General features: G+C 45.3%; 1 protein-coding gene across 7 annotated transcripts in view; it reads left to right on the plus strand.

The window, feature by feature from the left end:
* Positions 1-335: 335 nt before the first annotated feature.
* Positions 336-20697, plus strand: part of LOC119463808 (zonadhesin-like) — a 219780-nt gene continuing 199418 nt past the window's right edge. The window contains exons 1-3 of one of the 7 annotated variants that reach the window (XM_049656293.1): positions 339-605; positions 5622-5934; positions 7268-8076. In XM_049656293.1, coding sequence (XP_049512250.1) covers positions 461-605; positions 5622-5934; positions 7268-8057 — 1248 coding nt within the window. In that variant the 5' untranslated portion in view covers positions 339-460 and the 3' untranslated portion in view covers positions 8058-8076. Of the gene's footprint in view, positions 606-5621; positions 5935-7267; positions 8077-20697 lie in introns of all 7 variants that reach the window. The other 6 variants (XM_049656292.1, XM_049656291.1, XM_049656296.1 and 3 more) reach the window with 6 other exon arrangements.

Here is a 20697-nt window from a genome sequence, read left to right on the forward strand (position 1 = left end):
TCTCCGGGACCCTTGGCACCATGGTTGGTCGGCTCCAATAAATGGCCGCCTCCAAATCGGCGTGGGCCATCACATATTATAGGAAGGAAACGAATTCCAGCTTGCAAACGTTTTTGCTAACTATTATGCGCTGACAGGGCAACTGCAAACGAAGGCAAGGGAGATGCGTGCCGCCTTCTCTGAGGGTGGCTTCTTTCACGAACGCTATTCTTGTGGTTGTCATAATAGTCGTAATAATAGACTATGCGCAGAGAATCCCCTCATATGCATAAAGGGCGCTTCGCTCCTGAGACCGTTGTTCCAATACTTGCAAACATGAGAGGTTCGTGCCCGTCTTAAACCTTACGTCAGCTGTTTTCTAGTATTGAGGATAGGACATTTGTCATGCGAGTGACAAGGTCGCAGATGACGCGTGTCTCTCCTAGAACAATGGGTTCCCCAGTCAAGTGGGAGTCGTACAATGCCCAACTCTCCACGGATTTACGCAGGCTTGAAGTATTGTCCGGCTCAAATTCACTTAAACTGCATTATGGGCCGCCGTATGCATGGTATTGCCATCGCTGTTGCCGCAATTTGCACCATTGTGGTAAACGGCCAGGGACAATGTAAGTTTCGTTTTTCTTGCAATATTCATTATTCTATGGCTTGAGCATCGAACGCATAGTATTACTGTGGGTTGCGTGCACCCCAGAGATGATCAGAAATTCGAAAGAGGTAGGCTTTGTGCACTGTACTGCTAGCCTGCGTTAAGGCAACTGAGCCTTGTAAGACGCCTTCTAAACCCGCGCTTATTTGACATTGCGCATTTGTTACGCGAAGGATGCTGTGTATAGCCTTACTTAAATCCCTTATTATTTAGGGGTAACCTTGGAAGAATGAATTCAATATAACACTAGGGCAACATTATTTTCATATCAACAGAGTTCAGCTCATCCAAAAAATGTCGCTGTTTCAACCGAAAGGAGAAGCATTGATTGCGACAGCAAATTGTTGAACAGGTATGATGTAAGGATAGTAGTTTTATCGGCCGTGTAAACTTGTTATCATAGGTATAGTAATTAAATTGCCAAGCGAGGTGTCACGTGTGCATAAGTAAACATGAACACATCTCACTCGATGACCGCGGAAACAAGTTGTCAAAACGCCGGGGTGAGGAAGCGCGACCGCAGCACCGCGCGAATTGACCTTAGTGCTGCCGCTGGCATCAACGCGAACTAAGCCGCGAAAACACAGCGCAGGGCGGAATCTGTCTCCGTCGCAGATGGTTTCAAGATACAGTGGCCCGGGCCGCCCAGAGTTGAACGCGCCTCCCCCCCCCCCCCCCCCCCCACGCTACCCCCCGAGACTGGCGCGCGACTGAACACGGCGCGCTTCCTCCCTGCTTCCTTCCCTTGCGTGCGCGAGATTACGCCGCCATCACCGGCTCGCCCTCGCACGCTTTCCCTCGAACATACAGCATACGGCGCGCGGCGACAATTTTATCGCCCTTGGACTTCATATGGAACCTCATGGCGACGGCGACGCCAACGACAGAAATGCACCTGGAGTGTCGTGTCCATATAGTTGTAATCTCAATAAAATTTCAACCTTCGCTTTGCACGCGAGTTAACAATCATCGCAAATAAGAAAACGACGTTTTATATGTTGTCTGCATCAATAAAGAAACGAGCAGCCCGTCATGTTACATTTGAGGAATGTTAATGCGGAAGCACTAATGTTGATCGAATACCAAGTGATGTTTGGCAATGAAACATGACGTTATGAGATGTACCTTGTCAACCTGTAGCGGCCGTAGCGGCGGTTGACGAATATGAAAAGAAAGCAGCAAGGTGGGCGTAGAACACGCGCAAGGGATGCAAAAATGTTCAGCGTGTTTCTCGGTACTTGTATTTGTGTCAAGCTATCAGGGCAAAAGAGGGGCAGGGCGTAGGGCCAGTTTTGACTACGTTTACTTGGACATCCGTCCTGTGCCGTCATACCTTGGTGCCAGTTGCTTACTTTCTTATGTAGATAGTTGAACCCGCTGGCCAGAGGCGATTCCTTTAGTTGATATAACTGCTGATAGCATGGCTTGTGCGTTCGAGCATCAGTGCATTTCACGATTCGAGGTACTCTGAAGCACACCTATACACGCTGACAACTTTCTGCGGTAGTGAAGGGAAAGATGTAGTGGCCAACGACGCAAAAGTGTGTAGGAGGGAAAAGTCCAAAATGTTCAAGCAGGGGACGAGAAAACATTTACGCCTTATTTACAAAAGCAACATAATGTCAAATAAACAATGGAGTGTTAAATTACGTTTTTCTCGTGTTTTCTTTTTTTTGTTCTTTTTTTTATTCCGCTTCTGGACAAATGCGGTGCCGTCGAACGTGGAAGCTACGTTGACTATCGCTTCCAGAAACTGAAAGTGCCGTGAAACTCTGCCGAACTACTTGGTGCATTACGAGATGCCCTGAAGCTTCTCCTTGTAGCTTTTGCTTCATTGCCACAGGAAGTCTTGACCGTGAGTATGCCCACCATGGTCGGCCGAATAAAGTAGCTTAACCGTGTAGTGCGCTGGAATAAATGATCTAGCTGGTTGTTACCACGCAGTCTCTAACGGCTGCCTGTCACCCAGCCAACAGCAGATTGGTACCGCCTGCATTGCCAGCTGAAAACGACGCTCATGACGCACCATCCGTGAGCAAGGCATGACGTTCCACCCATTTGGTTTCTGGGCATCCAAGCTGCCTTAGAGTCTGACGTCGGCTGCAGTGCAGCCGAATTTTTCCGCGGGTGCGCTGTATTTGCCCGACGCGAATTCTTCAATTCAAACTCGAACACTAGCCAGGATTACTCCCTAGTGCATCAGTGACAACTATGCTAGGTTCAGGTACACTTTCGTCCGATGCGATAACATCCGCAAAGCATTGTAGCCTCCCTGCATGGGAGGCTACACGTTATTTGACTGAGCCCACTACTTGCATCAACGGCCGGGTGAAGGTCATAGACAGCGTCAAACCTGATTACATTTCTGCGATTCTTCATCCGACATCGCGCACGTGTCTTTCCTTGCGCTCTGCTTTTGCGATTCTTCACAGCGAATTTTGGGGCCTAGCTACGGCCATAACAGTCCTTTCACTATCACACTAATTTAATAGCGTTTGAACGGCCAACTTTTGCTTTCAGTGGGAGAAGGAATAGATATAGTGGCCTCCTCTGGAGTATACTGTAATAGGAACGTATGTGATGCCATATTTAATTTTCTCAATAAAGAAAAAAAAGAGACCACCATGTTAAGTTTATAGTTTTGTTTTCCTCCACATGAAAAAAAAAGTATTACCTTGAAGGTTTAAAATAATATAGCCTGCAATTTGATTTTAGGAAATGTATTCATTTATTATCTCATTCTTACATTACAAAATTCCAATTAAATTTTCTTCCTTTTTTACCCACGACAGCCCGATTCGTGGCCGATCCCCCGTAGTGGGTTGAGTCAAACCCATGGGCACCTAACTAAACAAAACTGACGGCGATATCAAGGTCTAGCATTGTGCATGAAATTGTCGGACGGCGTTCTAACTATACGCGGGTGGGCAAAAGCTAAAGCATTCTTAAAAGCTTTAACATCGCACGGGTGCCACTACGTTTCCCGTAAAGAGCTAGTAAAATTGAACCATCTTCAGGTTTGATATGGTTTAGCACTTTAATAACAGTGTGATAATATTTAAGATAAAAGGCATTTGCTGTGAATGTTAGGTTTCCTTAACCTTGTTTGTGGGATCTTATTCTCAATGTTCTGTGCAATAATTTAGCCAACAAAAGATGACTTGTTATTAGACGCACATGCCATTCGACATAGATGTAGGAATACGACCGTAGAGTTTTAAAATCATTCTTGTTACCTTACATCTGCTGGTATTCAGTATGTGAACGAGAGGGTTTCAGGCTGGAGCTATCATTTTAACAAGAAAATATAGCTTCGTCAGGCAAAGAACTTCTCTGAAGAACCCTATTTTCTACATCGACAGGACCTTTCACAATGCTTATTTCTGCACTATTCCCACTTTTTTCAATACCACCGCAGCTCACTTCCGGCTCTCATCACTATGGTAACAGATCTCTGCTTTCGAGGAGTTCCCGTTCCCTAATTCAGCTCACAATACTGCGCTTTACTCCTACGGGGAGCATGACAGGCGCACGTTGAGTCTGATGCAGCCGAGGAAAGCAGTTGTCCGTCTGACAAAGAGGTGCCCTCTTGTCTAAGTGTTGGTTTAAGCAGGAAACCAGTGTTCGTTTTGTTGAAAGCTTTGTCTTCATGTTCCCGTGAAGCTTTTTGTCTTATTTGTACTTAGATTGCGGTTTGTTACAGTCGCCAATAAGGAGCTGTTGAAGGAGAACTTGCTTTGTAAAGAGAGTGTTATCAGTACAACATATTATTGCGATAGCAATTATATGGACACTTAAACCGGATTTCTGCCGTCGGCGTCGCCGTAGCCGTCGCCGTCGCCGTCGTCGTCGCCGTCGCCGTCGCCGTCGCCGTCGCCGTCGCCGTCGCCGTGAGGTTCCGTATAGATAAAATCTTCACCGCGCGCCGTATGCCCGAACGGAAGCGTGCGGGGACGCGCGCTATCACGGAGAGCGAACGCACTCAATCTCCCACGCGCAAGCAACGAAGCGGGAAGCCAGTGCCGGAGGGAGCGGGGGGGGGGGCACTTCTACTGTGCCAACAACCGCGCTCGTCGCTCGACCGCAAGGTCTCTTATCTCTCCCACGCGCAAGCAAGGAAGCGGGAAGCCAGCGCCGGAGGGAGCGGGGGGGGGGGGGGGGGGGGGGGGCGCACTTTTCCTCTGCCAGCAACCGCGCTCGTCGCTCGCCGCACCGTCTCTTATATCCACACGGCTCTGACCTTTATGCACTGGCCGCTCAGTTTCCGTTGAAGCGATAGACCGCACGTACCTTCGCCCGCTGCTTGCTGCCAGCGTTTTGACAGTCGTTGTCTGCAGTCATTCAGTGTGATCTGTTCATGTTTGTTTGTGCGCGCTCACACCATGCTTGTTCATTCAGTTAGTAATAGTCGGGCCACATTTTCCAACGCACGCTACACATGTAATGCTGCCCGGATCGGCAGTGCAGCGCTACAGGTGTGTACCTTCGCACGCGCGCTGCCCACGGGAAGCGCTTCTCATCAACACCACCGTTTCACACGCGCCTTCTCGTGGTCATCGAGTCTCTCTTCATGTCGGTCTACGTACGCCGCAGCACACCTGCTTACTTAATCAGCTCATGTTTACTACAATTCATATTGCTACCAAAGCCGCTCACCTTACATCGTATGACATTGCTGTGTTGCTATCGCATTCATTGCTTCGCCCTTAGGGCGAAACTGTGACATTTTTTTGGTGTCGGCACTAAAACGGTGCTCAAAGACGCTAACCGAATCGATCACGTAGAGGAAGCAGTTGGAAGGCATTCTTTTCAATAAAGCTTATTAGAAAGCTTGTTCATTTAGGAAATTTTTATGTTCGCAATGCAGTGCGCTACACTGCCCCAAGAGAAGAAAAGTGGTGTGCTTGTCATACAATAATGCGATCTTGTAGTGTAACAGTCGCGATATATCAAATATGTCATGGATTCTCTGCAGTTGAGCCTGGGCGATGCGGCTGCCTGGAAGTGCCAGTGAACGGTGCTCCAAGACGAGATAACTTCTGCAGATCTAAGTGGACACCGTCCTCAGAACTCAACAAAATTCGCCACTGTGTATGCAGGCCAGGTTTTGTTCGGAACTCCTGGGGCGACTGCATCACTAAGCAGGAGTGCAAGAGCTGTAAATGCTTCTGGGACCGAGACTTCAATGTGTGCGCTCGCGCGTGCCCCTTGATTTGCAACGAGCCAATACGGTCAACATGTCCCCAGCATTGTGTCTTCGGATGCGACTGCCCTCCTGGATACGTACGGTGAGTCGATTTAGCTCTATGGGCATTGGTTGTTACTTGCAGCACCTTCACCTGGTACCTTAAGTCATACCCAAGCTATGATCTCAGCTTCAGGTCATGCACATGTGGCCCCAAAAAACTGAATACATGGAACCTTCAACCCCTTACACTGATATGCGCAGGAGTGAGTTTCCTACTTTTTGCTAAGTATTCTTGAATCATGGCAACACATAGATTGGCGACGCGGAAAAATGTGGAGCATAACTTGGGGAAAATGGCAATGTATCTCAGACCTTGTGCACACGCAGTAATTAGTGAATTATATCATGTGCAGTTGACAACATTCCAAGAGCGGTGTTCTCTGACGTCCCCTGCGCTCGTGGTGTCGTGTGTGTTTTCTTTCTTGTGTCTTCGTTTTTTTTGCGCAGTTTATAAAGGTCTAAAAGCTAAATTCTCCGCCAGTTAGCATCTTATTTAAATGCAGTACGTTGGTAAATTATTACATTTCAATTCATATAACAAATGATACGCCTTCTTGAACGACGCGAATCGTGTCTCAGTGATACCACGGTGTCTCGTAAACTATTTATCCACATTGGCTTCCGAGAATTCATAGCAGCTAGGCGCTTTCTATCAAAAAGCTGTCAGGGTGAAATCATTACTGAAAAAGATGCTAAGAGGCAGTGCTTGGACATCATAACCCGAAATTTTCTCAACCTTTGTATTTGGTTTAGCATGCAGACTAAAAAAACTGAAAAGTTTTAAGTATCTGATAGTAGCTGCTAGCGATACTTTTCAATGACTTGTTAATGATCAAAGAACCCAGATAATAATTATGTTCTGCTTGAGCCCGAAACCGAGCCCTATCCGCAAAAACTCACACAGCATCCGCATATTCCAACATTACAAGTGCATTCAATTGTTGTCCCTGTGTATAAAAGAATACCCAACTGCAATAATACTCGTAAAATTATTGGTCGTCAACTGCGCCAGTGGTTCGGGGACACTTGTCATTTCGAACGCGCTATGAAAACGTGAGTTATTCACTTTGCCGTCTGCCGCGTTGGGTGCTGCGTCAGCATAATGCACCACATTGGCAAGTCTGTATATGCAAACCTTTGTTATCGGCTTGAAAATGGGCGTTTTCTATTCGTTCCTGTTTTTTGACTGTCAGCTCCTGTGGGATTTCCCTGAGTTTCTATGTGCCATCTTTTAGTTATTTTCAATAAAGTTTTTACTCAAGCACTCCATGCATATTTTGGTTCTAAGCCTATATGCAGGAAGAAAAAGTGATATCAAAAATTTTCTCCTTTGAGGAAGACTACAACTTGTGTTCACTTTGTGTTTGCCGCAGGAGTGCAAGTGGACGCAGGAAGTCTTGCGTCAAGATTGCGCAGTGCGCACCAAGGTGCCCACCAAACTCAAGTTTTCAAACCTGCGTGTCAACGTGCGCGCCAAAGTGCGGGAAACCTAGAACAAACAACTGCGTCACGCGCTGTCAGAGGGGTGGATGCGTCTGCAGCCAGGGTTACGCCGAGGCTGAGCAGGACGGACAGACAATATGCGTGCCGGAACAAGAGTGCTCGCGATACGCAACGATGGCGATGCCGTTGCCACCTACCAGGCCCGGAAGCATGGGCGGCAGCGGAGGTTCATTTGGCATATCATACCGCCCCGGTGGCGACACTGCGCCCCAAATTCCACCACCCGTACCTGGCGCTGGAGTTCCCCCACGAGGAGGGGAAGGAATTTTCCCACAGGGTGGGTCCTCGTATACTACCACCGGATATAGCCCGGGAGGCCTTTCTATGTACCCACAGGGAGCACCCTCGCAAGGCACCCTGGTATACAAGCCAGATAGAGTGGGATCGTTCCCACAAACCACACGTCCACTGGATGCAACGCAAGGTCAGCCGTCCGGCAGTATATTATACCAAGGTGGTTCATCCTCCCCGGGTAGCACAGGGTATGTGACAACCGGTAGTTTAGGAACAGTATTATATCCCCCGATCAGCGTCGAAAGTCGACCAGTAGTCATGCCAGGCGCAAATTCAGGCTACCAAACGGGCACGCCTTGCTCTAATCAAGGTTTGCCGTGCTATAAATTGTCCACCGTCGGCGTCCGAGGATGCCGGCAGTGCTAGGGAGTTGCGGCGCTTAGAGGTGTGTTTCACTTTTTTTCGATATGATTTCCTTTTTTTATAAGTTCTGGTGCAAAGAGATACAGAGTAAAATGCATGCCGACGACACTCGCTCGGGGCGGTGCGAACATCTGTTTCAACCTTCACATGCGCAGTAAATGGGAATGACAGCTGACTATGCTTGGTCGTTACTTCCCGACATACAAAAAGCTGTTTGCCAGAAAAACGACTGCAGCAATCTATTTAATTTTCTCTTCTTTATTTCTGCTTGTCTTTTGTTCTTAGCGGAGAGCATTGATGCGCAGAGGTATCCGCAACCATGATGAATGGTGAAAACAATGAAAAATGAAATGAATGTTTGACATGCGCTACCAAAGTTAAATCATTGAAGAGGTTTTGCTTTTAATCTATTTGTGTAGCTGCTGTTTTTTTTGTTTCTTCACAAGCGGTATTGAAAGCCATCCCTGTTTGAATAAAATGCTGCTTGTCATTTTGCACATGTTTGTGTCTAGTCTGTTGCTTTCTTGGCTTCTGCGCTATCATTAGGCTGTTTGAAACTTTATTATGTGTAGGGGCAATTCATATGCATTTCGTGTCACACGGCCTAGGAAAAGAAACAGGCCCTTGAGTCCTAACTATCTTAATCGAACTGTCCGCCATGCAAAAATTCATGCAGAAAGCAGTTGCTCATTTTCAGATGCGTCTAAAACTGGAAGCAGCATTAAATCTGGTCTGGCTGTTCAGCTAACTACGGCTTAGCAAGTTTCCCCAAGAAGGCCATGACGTTCCAAAACATTTATTTCTGCAATTTTAGTCGCCTTAATAAACAAGCAGAGAAGCTACACAACACGCTTTTTGATTCTCTGTAGCTAATGAATGCTCGAGCAAAAGGCACATTTAAGAGAAACGTGGCTGCCTATTTTAATCGGCACGTCAGACAACGAGATTAATCGTAGTTTAACGCATCAGTAGTCATCGTGTATGGGGGTCAACTATTCGAAATAGGAAAACATTTCTGAGTGCCTATCGAGGTGGATGAGCAAAGTCACCATGACAAATGTGGCGAAGAACGAAACAGGCTTATTGGCGAGCCATCCACATTTAACCGATCGGAACGAAGTGGCGCCAAGTATACGCAGCTCCACGCGCCGAGCGCTCTAACCAGAGCTCGAACAAGGGACGATCGGGCCAGCTGCGTTCATGGTTTCGTCGGTGCTCGACCAACGAAGAAATAAATATGGCGGAGATCATGAACCACGCGTCTTCCCTCAAGTAGTGACCCGGATACCTGCCACGGCGCTCACCAGGCCACGGCGCTCACCAGGCTGCAGTCCAGCACCGGCCACGTGCAGCAGCAGCTATACGGTACATCAACGGCCATGGCAAGCACAAGCGCGTTCACTACGCCCACGCCAACACTCCATTCTCGCCCAGAGATCGCTCCTTAGCACCACGGCTGTCTTGCTAGAGGGCGAGCCGTCGGCATTTAACTGACAACAAAGTTGCGCCAAGGCACGCAGCCCAACGTCGTGGAGGAACGGTTAGTCTCGCCTCGCCTTCCATTAAGGGCCCTTTATTGTCCGACGTACCATGAGCGCGCGCGCACGCTACGTCACGTTGGCGAAAACAACCCCCTCTATAGTCGGGCGCACTGGCGCAGCCAACGTAACCGCCGGCTTCCGACGCGCCCCGACGGGCCCGGCACCGAAATGGTTCCTGGCTATCGGCGTTTGACGCACAGGAGTGGTCAGGGCGGGATTAAGGGACAGGTCATCAACGTGCCCATTGACGTGCAGGACACCGTGCAATGTCTTCCCCGCCACACTGGTGACGGTATAGCCATTGACGTACACATGAAACGACGTGTGCTTTTTCACCGGTAAGTGTATTTAACGAAATCAATATAGTTGATCACCATTTATACAGCTACGCTGATCAATTACCTTCACAGAGTGGAATGGCACTAATTTTTTTTACATAACGCAGCCATCACATCAAAGGGAGTAGGTGCCGTCAAGGTAGTGGTTTCCTATTGTACTTGTTCATTCATAGCTCATACGATTGATGACCCGTATTGCCCAAAAGCTGTTACGCCAGAGCTATTCTCAAGGGAAAATTTGGGCCAATCCTGATGCTGGACATAAGATTAGCCAAGGCTGTCGTCCAATAGCAAAGGACGCCTACGAGCAAGTCGGTTTTTCATTTTGGCCCCATGTATTTATTAAAGTTACTGTAGTAGAAATGAATGCAGCTTAAAATACTTTCTTTGATTATTTCTATATATATGAAGGAAACTTGCCTAAACGAATAAAAAATGATTTGCCTTAAATTGTCCCGACTAAAAAATAGTTATCATTGTGGTAATACAGAAGAATGAGAAACTCTCAAGAAAAGCAAAACTAAGCTTTTGCGAATAAGCGCATATGCTTGTAAGGATACACATGTCCCTCGTTTTCTGCCAGTGTTCGCTTCCTGTAACCTGTAACATGTGAGCTAACGCTTAAACGCTAGGAATTATTCACCTATGTAATTTATGGCCAGTTTCTAGTCTTCGTAATCATCTATTATGTGAGAATAAATTTGTAGGTTGACCACGCTTCGGAAACAAAGCGCAGGCGTATTGCCTTGGGCGCGGCGCCACGCTGCAGTATAAAAAATCTCAACAGTCTGACATAACATTTGCATGCCCCAAAATGTCGCGTCTACGCCCTGTTTTTTTGTTCCATGTGAAGATAATTTACCGATAAGTCCGCAGGTACGTCGCACAGGAAAGTCAAGCTTGGTAATCAAGCTTGTACTACAACATGTATAGTCACCAGCTCAAGTCTGAAGATGCGAGATGTCACGAATATATTTTTCTGGGCAGCCCCTGCACGCACTTTGAAGTAAACCGTTGCCGCTTAAGGCCAAAGCACCCGCACGCTTGCCGGCCCACGATAGCTCGCGCCCGCACGCCTTGCTTTTGCCGCGCATTACGAAGAATGGCGGTTTGCATCTACAAGTACGCGCGCCAGTGCACTTGGGTCACGGAAAGACGTTATAACAGACATCGCCACGTAGTTTGTTTTGGATACTGCTTCAGAATGGTGAAATATCGACAAAAGGCACTGTTCTTTATTGCGATACAAATTATGTCGACACTCCAGGTACAGGGTCGTCCACTCTTAGTACGAACACGGCGCCGCGTGGCCGCGCTCCGCGGAGCCCCAGCGCACATGGCGCGGCGGCGCATCGAAGCTAAGCGGCGCAGGCGCACAGGGGCTTGGAGGCGGTGCTTTGTGTCGTCTGCTAAAGTGCGTGAGCGCGCTGTGCTTTAGCAGACAACAGGCGGCACAAACACGGCTCGCTCGCGCGCTTTAGCAGACGACACGAAGCCCGCCTCCAAGCCCCTGTGCGCTTGCGCCGCTTAGCTTCGATGCGCGGCCGCGCAGCGCCGCCAGGCGGCGCCGTGTTCGTACTAAGAGTGGACGACCCTGTACATATATCCACCATGTTTGCCGTCGGCGCCGTCGGCTTCGCCGGGATGTGGACGTGCACCGTATGCTGTGTGTGCAAATTAAAGCTTGCGAGAGTGGGACAAGGATGGTGGCCCGAGCTCGCGGGCGCCCGGGAGGAATGCGGGGAGGAAACGCGCCGTGTTCCATCCCATGCTGGGCATACGGTTAGGGGGGGGGGGGGGGGTGGCATACTCCAGCGGCGGTTGCGTGTAGCGTGGCTGAGCGCGGCCGATTATACAAAAACGCTACAATGAAAAACATGTATCACATTCCGTAATAAATCAAACAGGCTAGGCGCCTATTTGTCACCGCCCCGTTTCAAAGCGGATGCCAATAAATCATCACCAGCAACAGCAGTAGCATGTTTCCTCGGCGCTTGCTAGTTGCTGCGAAAACATGCCCTATACATGCGTCCTAGCGCGCGAAGCGTCACGCAATGTGAGATGCACGCCGCGTAGCGTCGATACGTGCACAATTTGCACTGCAGCACACTTTGTACAGTGTACAGTCACTGCAGGTTCATATATTATACCAGGTGGCACGCCATGTAGCAGTTGCATTGGTAGAGGTACAATGTAGATAGAGAAGATTTGAGAAAGAAAAAGACAATTAAGATGCATATAAAAATGCTAGAATGAAAAACGCGTATTGCGTACCTAATTAAATCAAGCAGGCTGGGTGACTATCTGTAACCGCCTCGTTTCAAGTGGGATGCCAATAAATCATCATCGTCAGTAGCAATAACAGCGCTTGCTTGTTATTGTGCAAACATGCCCTAAACACGCGTCCTAGTGTGCGAATTGCCCCCAGAAGTAATTTTCATTCCAATAAGGACACTTATAAATATTACTGCTGTTTGTATTTTAAACATCTTGGAACGTATGACCACAAATTACGCTGAAATATTTAGCCATATGTAGCTGGCTTACGAGCACACAAAAGAAAGAAAATCGGAAGGGAACTTCCGATATGGGGAAGTTTTTCGGAATGATCAATTTCAGTGATACGGTTGCCTCGGACATCAGGAGTGCGTTGATTGACTGGCTGAACAAAACCGGATGAGCTAATGGGCTGGCTCAGCGCTACGTCATGCGAAGGCTCCATAGTATCCCCGAAAAGGATCATCGTAGAATAAGTCTCCTGGTTGCGTGGCACCGGTGTTCTTAAAATCGGTACACGTAACTGCGAGATATTTCGAGACATTTCAACGGTCGATTCATTCGATCAATCCAATCGAGCTAAGCGGCTTCGTAGGCAGCATACAGGAGACACATGCAGCACAAGTCGACGGCTCAAGTTGCTCAAGGTTACAACTCAAGTTCGGATCTCGGAGTCAAACCTATTTTGGTAATTATGATTGCCCCTTGGACAGCAAAGAAATTGCTTTTGCAGAGTAAGTGCGCTATGTCCTGTCGCGCATTGCAAGCCGGCTCCAGGGCTGATTCTACCTGCCTAATTTACAGTAACAGTATTTTGGCGAGGTAGCATTCTGGTTACGGTGGTGAAGACGTGCACAATGATGTCTTTTCTTTGTCCACACAGCGTGCTAAACGGCACATTGGGTTATAAGTTCTAGTTTGTGTAAACTGCTGCCCGGCGTTGTCCTAGACAGCACGCCGTGAGCGCCATGAAAAATAAAGCACTGAGTCTGAACCATCTCTCCTAAAAAAAAGGTATTAGAATTTCCTCGGAATAGTTATGTAATTAAATGACGGCGCAGTCTGTTCGTACTTTTACCTCGATGCCATTGTAGTACAACCCTTTGCAGAAACCCACAGGGGTTTGTGAATACAAACAGTTGTTGAGCTGATCATTACCGCATGGAGCCGTCCGCGAAAATAGGGCGACAAGTTAGTCGTAAAGATCACCCTTGCATGGGCTGGTTGCTTTAAGATGTAGCTGAATTATTTACGCAGTGCAGCCAGTTCCGTTGTAGTGATGTAGGTCTTATGGCGGAGCTTAGCTAGAGTTGCAGGTCATGTAAAGAGACGTACAATGAGGTTGTAGATTAATACGTACATTAACTCAGGCCTGCAGAGTATTTGTTTTACTGCAATGAATTCTTTTAAAAAACTACATGCAATTATACATAAAGTCTAGGCTCAAATGTATTGATCTTTCATAATGACTGCAATATTGTATTTCTTTATTTTTGTATATCTTTTTTTTACGAATTCATATAGTAGATGCAACCGCGAGACGTCGTTGCCTTTTTTTAGTATGAGCTGCGCAAGCCTGGAGTTACATTGTCAGCTTGGTCCTAGTGCACAAATGCGCTGGACTTCCATGAAAGAAAATTAAAAATTAAATTATAGAGGTTTTACGTGCCAAAACCTCCATCTGATTATGAGGCACGCCGTAGTGCCTCCGGATTATTTTGGACCACCTGGGGATCTTTAACGTGCACCTAAATCTAAGTACTCGGCGTTTTCTGCATTTCTCCCCCATCGAAATGTGGCCGCCGTGGCCAGGATTCAATCCCGTGAGCTAGTGAAAGAAAATTAACAGCCAGCGTATGCAAAAAGGCTATTCCGAAAAATAACTCACCACTCCATTCATCGCTAATGCTTTGTTGTAGTAAAGTAGACCAAGCTTTTTTGGGTGCGAGACGAAAGGAAATAAAAAAGCACTTGCAACTGCGCTTCGTATCCACATTATCACTTCTGAGTATGAAACTTAACTGACAAAGGCAAGGTACCTCTAATCACACAAAGCCCGAGTTCTCGTTTTTTTATCGTCGATTATGATTAGCACAGTCACATGTCTTGTAAGCGCTTGCTGGCATTCTAGTTGTGAAGAGCAATCGAAAGATATGGATGGTCAATCCAGTAGAATATCGTAAGCCACGACAAACAGGATTGGCATGCTGTTTAACTTTGTATTGCAACTGAAGAACAGAAATAACGTGTTGCATTTCAACGAACAAATAACAAAATTTGATGATTGACTGGCATGAGTGACTGGCATTTAATTTGATGATTGAAACTGGCATAGCTGCTCACCATGAATGTAAACATCTGGAGGACCGCTTACGCTTCGGCTTAAGGAGTGGAACGCGATAGCATTCAAAGATCCCTAGCTGCTTATCGCGCTTCCCAACCAACTGCAGCTTTATTTTTTCTGAAACTTCGCCTCCGCATGCGGCTGATGATGATGATGATGATGATGATTTATTGGCATCCCCTTTGAAACGGGGTGGCGACAAATAGTCACCTAGCCTGCTTGATTTAATCAGGTATACTACACATGTTCTTTATCTCGCATTTTTGTATACCTTTTTCAAAAATTTAGCTTGTACCGCTGCCTATGATTTTAAGAGATCAGGTCGGCTGTCGAGGAGGCGAGCGCCATCTGGATGGTGTTTTTGCAAGTAGCGAACCGCGAAGAGCCGCTGTGCGAGTGGTAAAAATGCTGAAAAGGGGGCTTTTGTTTCAGTTTACGCGTAAGAGAATAATGTTTTCTCGCATATTCAAATTACGTTCCGACGCAATCACGTCTGTAGGTTGCGGTTACGTCGTACTTTACGATTTTTCTGACACATGTCACTTAGAGAAATTCGATTAGTTCACTCACGCCTCGGCACCACGAGGAGGGCCTGCGTGGTCGGGGTGGTTCGGGATGATTTTTTGGGCCGCGGACACGGGGCCTTTAACGCTATCTCGCTAACAGTCCACCATCCATCTCCAAGCACTCGATAAACAAACTTGGCTTCGGAGCGGTCTCGTACGCTTCGAGACATACCTGCAGAATATAGATAATTTTGCTCAATGTAGTATATCCGAGGATAAACTGTGCTTATGCACAGCAACGTGAACCTACTCCGTTGGGCGGAAGAAACTCTTAAATATTCAATTCAATGTGGGTGAGTTTAAGTGTGTAGTCACACTGTAGCAAGATTATCACAACCACTACCACCACCGCTTTCATGTGTTAACCCAGGAAAAAAGGAACCGGATTTATATTTGCTAGAAGCGAGATATCGTCTACAATATGCTAATCTTGGGTCTTCCTTTGCCATCTTGCATTCAGTTTACTGGCTATTAGTAGACACGCTTGAAAGAACACAAAGCTTTCTTTTTGGAAGAAAAGCGCTGCTATGAAAACAAACACACCTAGACAGAATGGCAGGTGCTAGACGCACTCTTTTTGTAGCTGCCATCATGACATGTTTTAATCAGTCAAGTGAACGTCACGCGTTGCCTGCTCGTAACTATTTAACTCTGGTTAACCAATTACAATATCAAGTATTGAGCTCCTCTCTGAATCAATGGAGTTACGCAGCGCATATGAGGACATGATAGCTGTCAAAAAATGCCACCGGGGTCGAAATAATATGCGTCTCGCCAGAACAATGCTTTTCCCGATATGCCGAGCACATGCGCATTGCTTACAGCTGCATTGTTTTAAGGGTGAGAGCAGACGGAAATCTCGAAATTTTTCAGACTACATCAAGAGAAGCAGAATGCAGCATATAGCAATTTCATAGTCACCATTTTTTGTGCCGTAGCAAGCGGCCAGGAACCCAGTAAGTCTTTTTTCCAAAATTTTCACATGTGTAGGCTATTTTGGAAAAGAACAGCAAGAAATGCTTTATGCATTTTATTATGACATTTATAGCATGATACAAGGTATTGAAGGAATTGCACACTGTAATTACGAATTAAACTTACACTCTTTCTTTACTGCTGACAATTCAGCAATCCCTCCTTTTGATTCAGAACCTCACCCCCGAATCAACGATGTGTTAATGTCATCAGAGGGTGCACTTAATCTAATTTTAAACTTAGACATCGAGAAATCAAGTGGCCCGGACAGCATCCCGACCGTTTTTCTAGTTGGATACTCTCTTTGGTGTAGTACATACCTCAAAATTATTTTTAGAAAATCTCTCTCATCAATCACGCTCCGTTCCACGTGGAAACTTGCTTCAATTCTCCCCTTATTCAAGTCAGGTACTATCGACCCATCTCCTTAAATTAACAGCACATTCATGTAAATTGTAAAAACACGTTATCTTTAAACATATCATGGAATTCCTTTAAATGAACAACATTTTATGTACATTCCAGCATGGTTTTAGACGTCTTAGCACTTTAACTCAACTGACAGAATTCGTTCACGACACCAGAAGCTCTTTAGACATACGTGATCAGGTTCATACCATTTTCATAGATTTTGCGAAGGTCTTCGACACTGTCTCTCACCAGAAACTATTGCACTGGATGTTCGCCATACTAAAAACCACACCCCTGGTTGGTTGAATAGCACACTTTCTTTCCCAGCGTTCACCATATGTACGCTTCAACTCTATTAACTCACCTTTGATGCATTCTTCATCAGGGGTCCCCCAAGGTTCAGTGCTAGGTCCCCTTTTGTTCCTGCTTTAATATGACTGATCTCCCCTTACAACACCTCTGTTAAGATACACCTTTTTGCAGGTGATTGTGTCCTATATCATACTATTAAAATGTCCGATTGATCACGCCACCCTTAACCATTCCTTCTCTGACTTATGTAACTCGTCCAAATCATGGCAAATGAATATAAACTTTTCCAAGACCGTCATCATGTCATTTTCCCGACGTACATGCCCCTTGTCCTTTGATTAAGCTTTTAACATGCTATGTTACACCGAGTGTTGGAATTCAAATATCTCGGTATCCTTGTAACACACAATTTGTCATGGACCAAACACATGATGTCACTTGTAACAAGGCCTTTAAACGACTAGGTTATTTACATCGTACGTTCCGTCTTGCTCCTCAAGAAACCAACTTCTTACTTCATTCGTATGAAAACTCTCATTCGTCACATTCGCGAATGTGGTTGCGTTGTATGGAACTCCTATAGAAACTGTGATACCAAACAAACTAGAATCCGATCAAAAAAGGGCAGTGCGCTTCTGTGCAAAAGATATGACAAGGATTTTTCACCGTCCAGTTTTCTTCCCCAGCTTGGTCTCACTACACATGCAATGCGTCGCCATCTTGAATGCCTGAAATTCCTTTACACTGTATTCAATTCTCACCACTTCATTACTCTAGACCTACTATCTTACTTTTTCCAGAACTTTATCTAGGAGGAGCAACTACGCCCTTAACATTTCAACCTTTGTCGCTCGCACCGACCTCTTCAATATAGCTTTTTTCCGTCAACAATTGAAGCCTGGTGCTGGTTGCTGGGATGCATTCGTTGATTACCATTGAAAGATTTCTTGGAAGCCTGTTCATGTTCATGAATATTGACATGTTTGTTCATCCCAATCCTGCAATAGCCTCATTGATGGTGGCAGTATCTATAATAAATAAAAATTAAATTAAACAGAAATATTTTATGCAGATATTGCGAGACAGTTGCAAGGACAATTTCATTTTTAAGACACTTGCGCGCATTTGCTGCAGAAACCGTCCATTGCTGTTCAGGATCACTGACATCAAGTAGAGAATCAAGGGCCTTTATAAGTGACGGTTCTGTTCCAATGGAAACAGAACACCTTGAAGGCCTTGTTAATTAATTTTCAAGGACTGATGTTAATTACGCGATACCGAAAATGACACAAGGCTTAAAGAAAGAACACGAAGAAAAATTCAGCGCAAACCATGCACTTGAACTGAATTGCAATTGGCGTTCGCGTTTCAACTTTTTTGAGTCCCTTCTTTTTGTCTTGTTCGTTTAACCGTATCATGCAATTTATATCAGTCCCTAAAAACACATTTGGATTCTTTGCATTTCCATCATTCAATTCAATTCGATGCAATTTCCATTCAATTTTATTTACAACACACATACAAAGTTGTGTTGAAGGCTCCCCTGGCAAAAAAGCTGTAAGCATACAGCTTGACGGAGGCCATGGGGGGCAATAATCGGCAGCAGTGTCAATCATTAGTAATAGCAGTAAATGACAATACATGAAGACGCATCAATAAAACCCTATACCAATACTATAAGCAACAGTCACAACAATATATATCTACACTATAAGCAAATGCATACAAGATATCCAAATACATGCACTACATACCAGATGCACTAATAACACATGCAAGTAATACTCGTATATAAGACGAGGTAAATACAACGTATCAATAAAATTCATTAAATACAAACATATTGCGCAATCGCCCTCGTGAAAACCCAACATCTTTATTTAAACGTTTTTCAAGTTTATTCAGTAGCACTGGTACATTATGAGTTACAGATTGCAAAAGATAATTGGTTCTAGGGCACGGTACCAACCACCTTTAGCGTTCCCTTGTCAAACGAATACTGGAACGCTCTACAGGATTAGATACGCTCTTTAGAAATTCTGCAGTTTTTGTTTCTGCAAAATGAAGCTGATGCAAAAGACGGTAGTTGTATGAGTGCTCGATATTAACTATCTTGTTTCTCTGAATAGTTCTTTTGTTGGTGAAAATAGTCGACAAGGCTTGCACAGCGAATGGCCTTCTTTTCTAAAAGCAAGAGCATATTAATATTACTTTTGTTGTTGGGCCCCATATTAATAACAGTAGTTTAATGCGATCGAAAGAGTGAATGATAAGTTGGAAAAGGATTCGAGAGGGGAACATGTGTCACATCTGAACAACACGCCAATAGCTGAGGACCGCTTTTTTAAACCATGTCGATGTGTGAATTCCACTGCAAATGGTTCGAAAATGTTACGCCTAACACCGTGTGTTCTTCCACTACTTCAATATGATGGGGCCCCGTGGTTAAGTTTATGGTAGTAACGGCTTTGTTTGTGGCCGTGAAAATGATGCCCTTAGAGTTTTTATTGTTGATGTGAAGGTAGTTACTTAGCGACCACTCATGTAATATTGAGAGAACAGAATTGGTGCGCAGTACTAAGTCGATGTCGTTATCAACAGTAACAAAAAGACTAGTGTCACCCGCGTATAAAATAAATGTAGTCTCATTGTCAATTTTGTTTAGATCATTAACATATACGTTAATTAAAAAGGGGCCTAGGATGCTGCCCGGAGGAATCTCCAGCCGGTAAATTTTTAGGTGTTGATACAAAACCGTTAATCGCCACGCTCTGTTGCCGATTAGTGAGATAAGAATGCAAGAGCGAGTGCGTCACTCCACGGATGCCGTATTGTTATAGTTTAGTTAACAGTATACCATGATGGAGTGAGCCAAAAGCTTTACTGTAGTCTATGAAAATGCCAAGTGGTAATTGACCCTCATCAGGATCATCAGGAGTTTTCATTTCATCACGATCGGCAGGTCGTGATAGAGGGAGTAAAAGAAATAAATGAAATTGAGCAAAAGTAATCACAGCATTACATCGGTCTAGTGCTCCCAGCGACTGAGATTCCAGTCCAATAAGATTTCTTCCATGGACCGAAAACAAAGAATAAGAAACGTTTCTTTAGTTATCGCATTTCTTCGGCCACAAAAAAGCAACGATTCTGAAAAAGATGCACTTTCCCAGTCAACTGGCAGCAATTTAACTTTGCTAGCCTCTGCTCTAGGAAACTACCACGGAAAATTCTGCGTGCGTATATCCGTTAACAGTTCAAGCACTACATGTTCCAGTAACAGCCGACAACGCAACATGTTGTCGCTTTTCCCTATTTGCATCATGATACCAGAAATATCAATGCCAAGACAGTTCCTCGCTATTTTCATACGTATTGCTTATACGTCCAGATACCCATACAAATATTACAGACGTTACGAAATAGGTAGCGCTGTCAGCTTTGTATTACTTCTAGAAACTTTTCATAATGTATTGATTTCTTTAAGCTCGCATAACGCACAGGACAGGGAATCGATTGCTGTGTTAGCAATGCATGTTTGCGTGGCGACACATTATTTCTGACATATTTCACCACACTCATAATGAATTAGAGCCACTTGGTGCTTTTAACATTTGCCTCTAAATCTAATTAAAACAATGCTTCCAGTAAACTCCAACTCATTTGCGAGTATTACACTTCTTCAACTTTAACTTTTTCAATGAAAGAACAAAAATATCGCCCAGCAATGCAGCCTTAGCGGAGCACTAACGCAGTCCTATGGACAAATGAATAATCGTCTTAAAAAAGCGTAAAATGAAAAAAAAAAAACTGGTTTTCGTGTGCCACATATTGGAAGACCCTGAAGTTAAATGCTCTGAAAAGGAATCTGTACTCGCTGAG

The sequence above is a fragment of the Dermacentor silvarum genome, chromosome 9 (genome assembly GCF_013339745.2).
Source record: "Dermacentor silvarum isolate Dsil-2018 chromosome 9, BIME_Dsil_1.4, whole genome shotgun sequence".
NCBI classification, from domain to species: Eukaryota; Metazoa; Arthropoda; class Arachnida; order Ixodida; family Ixodidae; genus Dermacentor; species Dermacentor silvarum.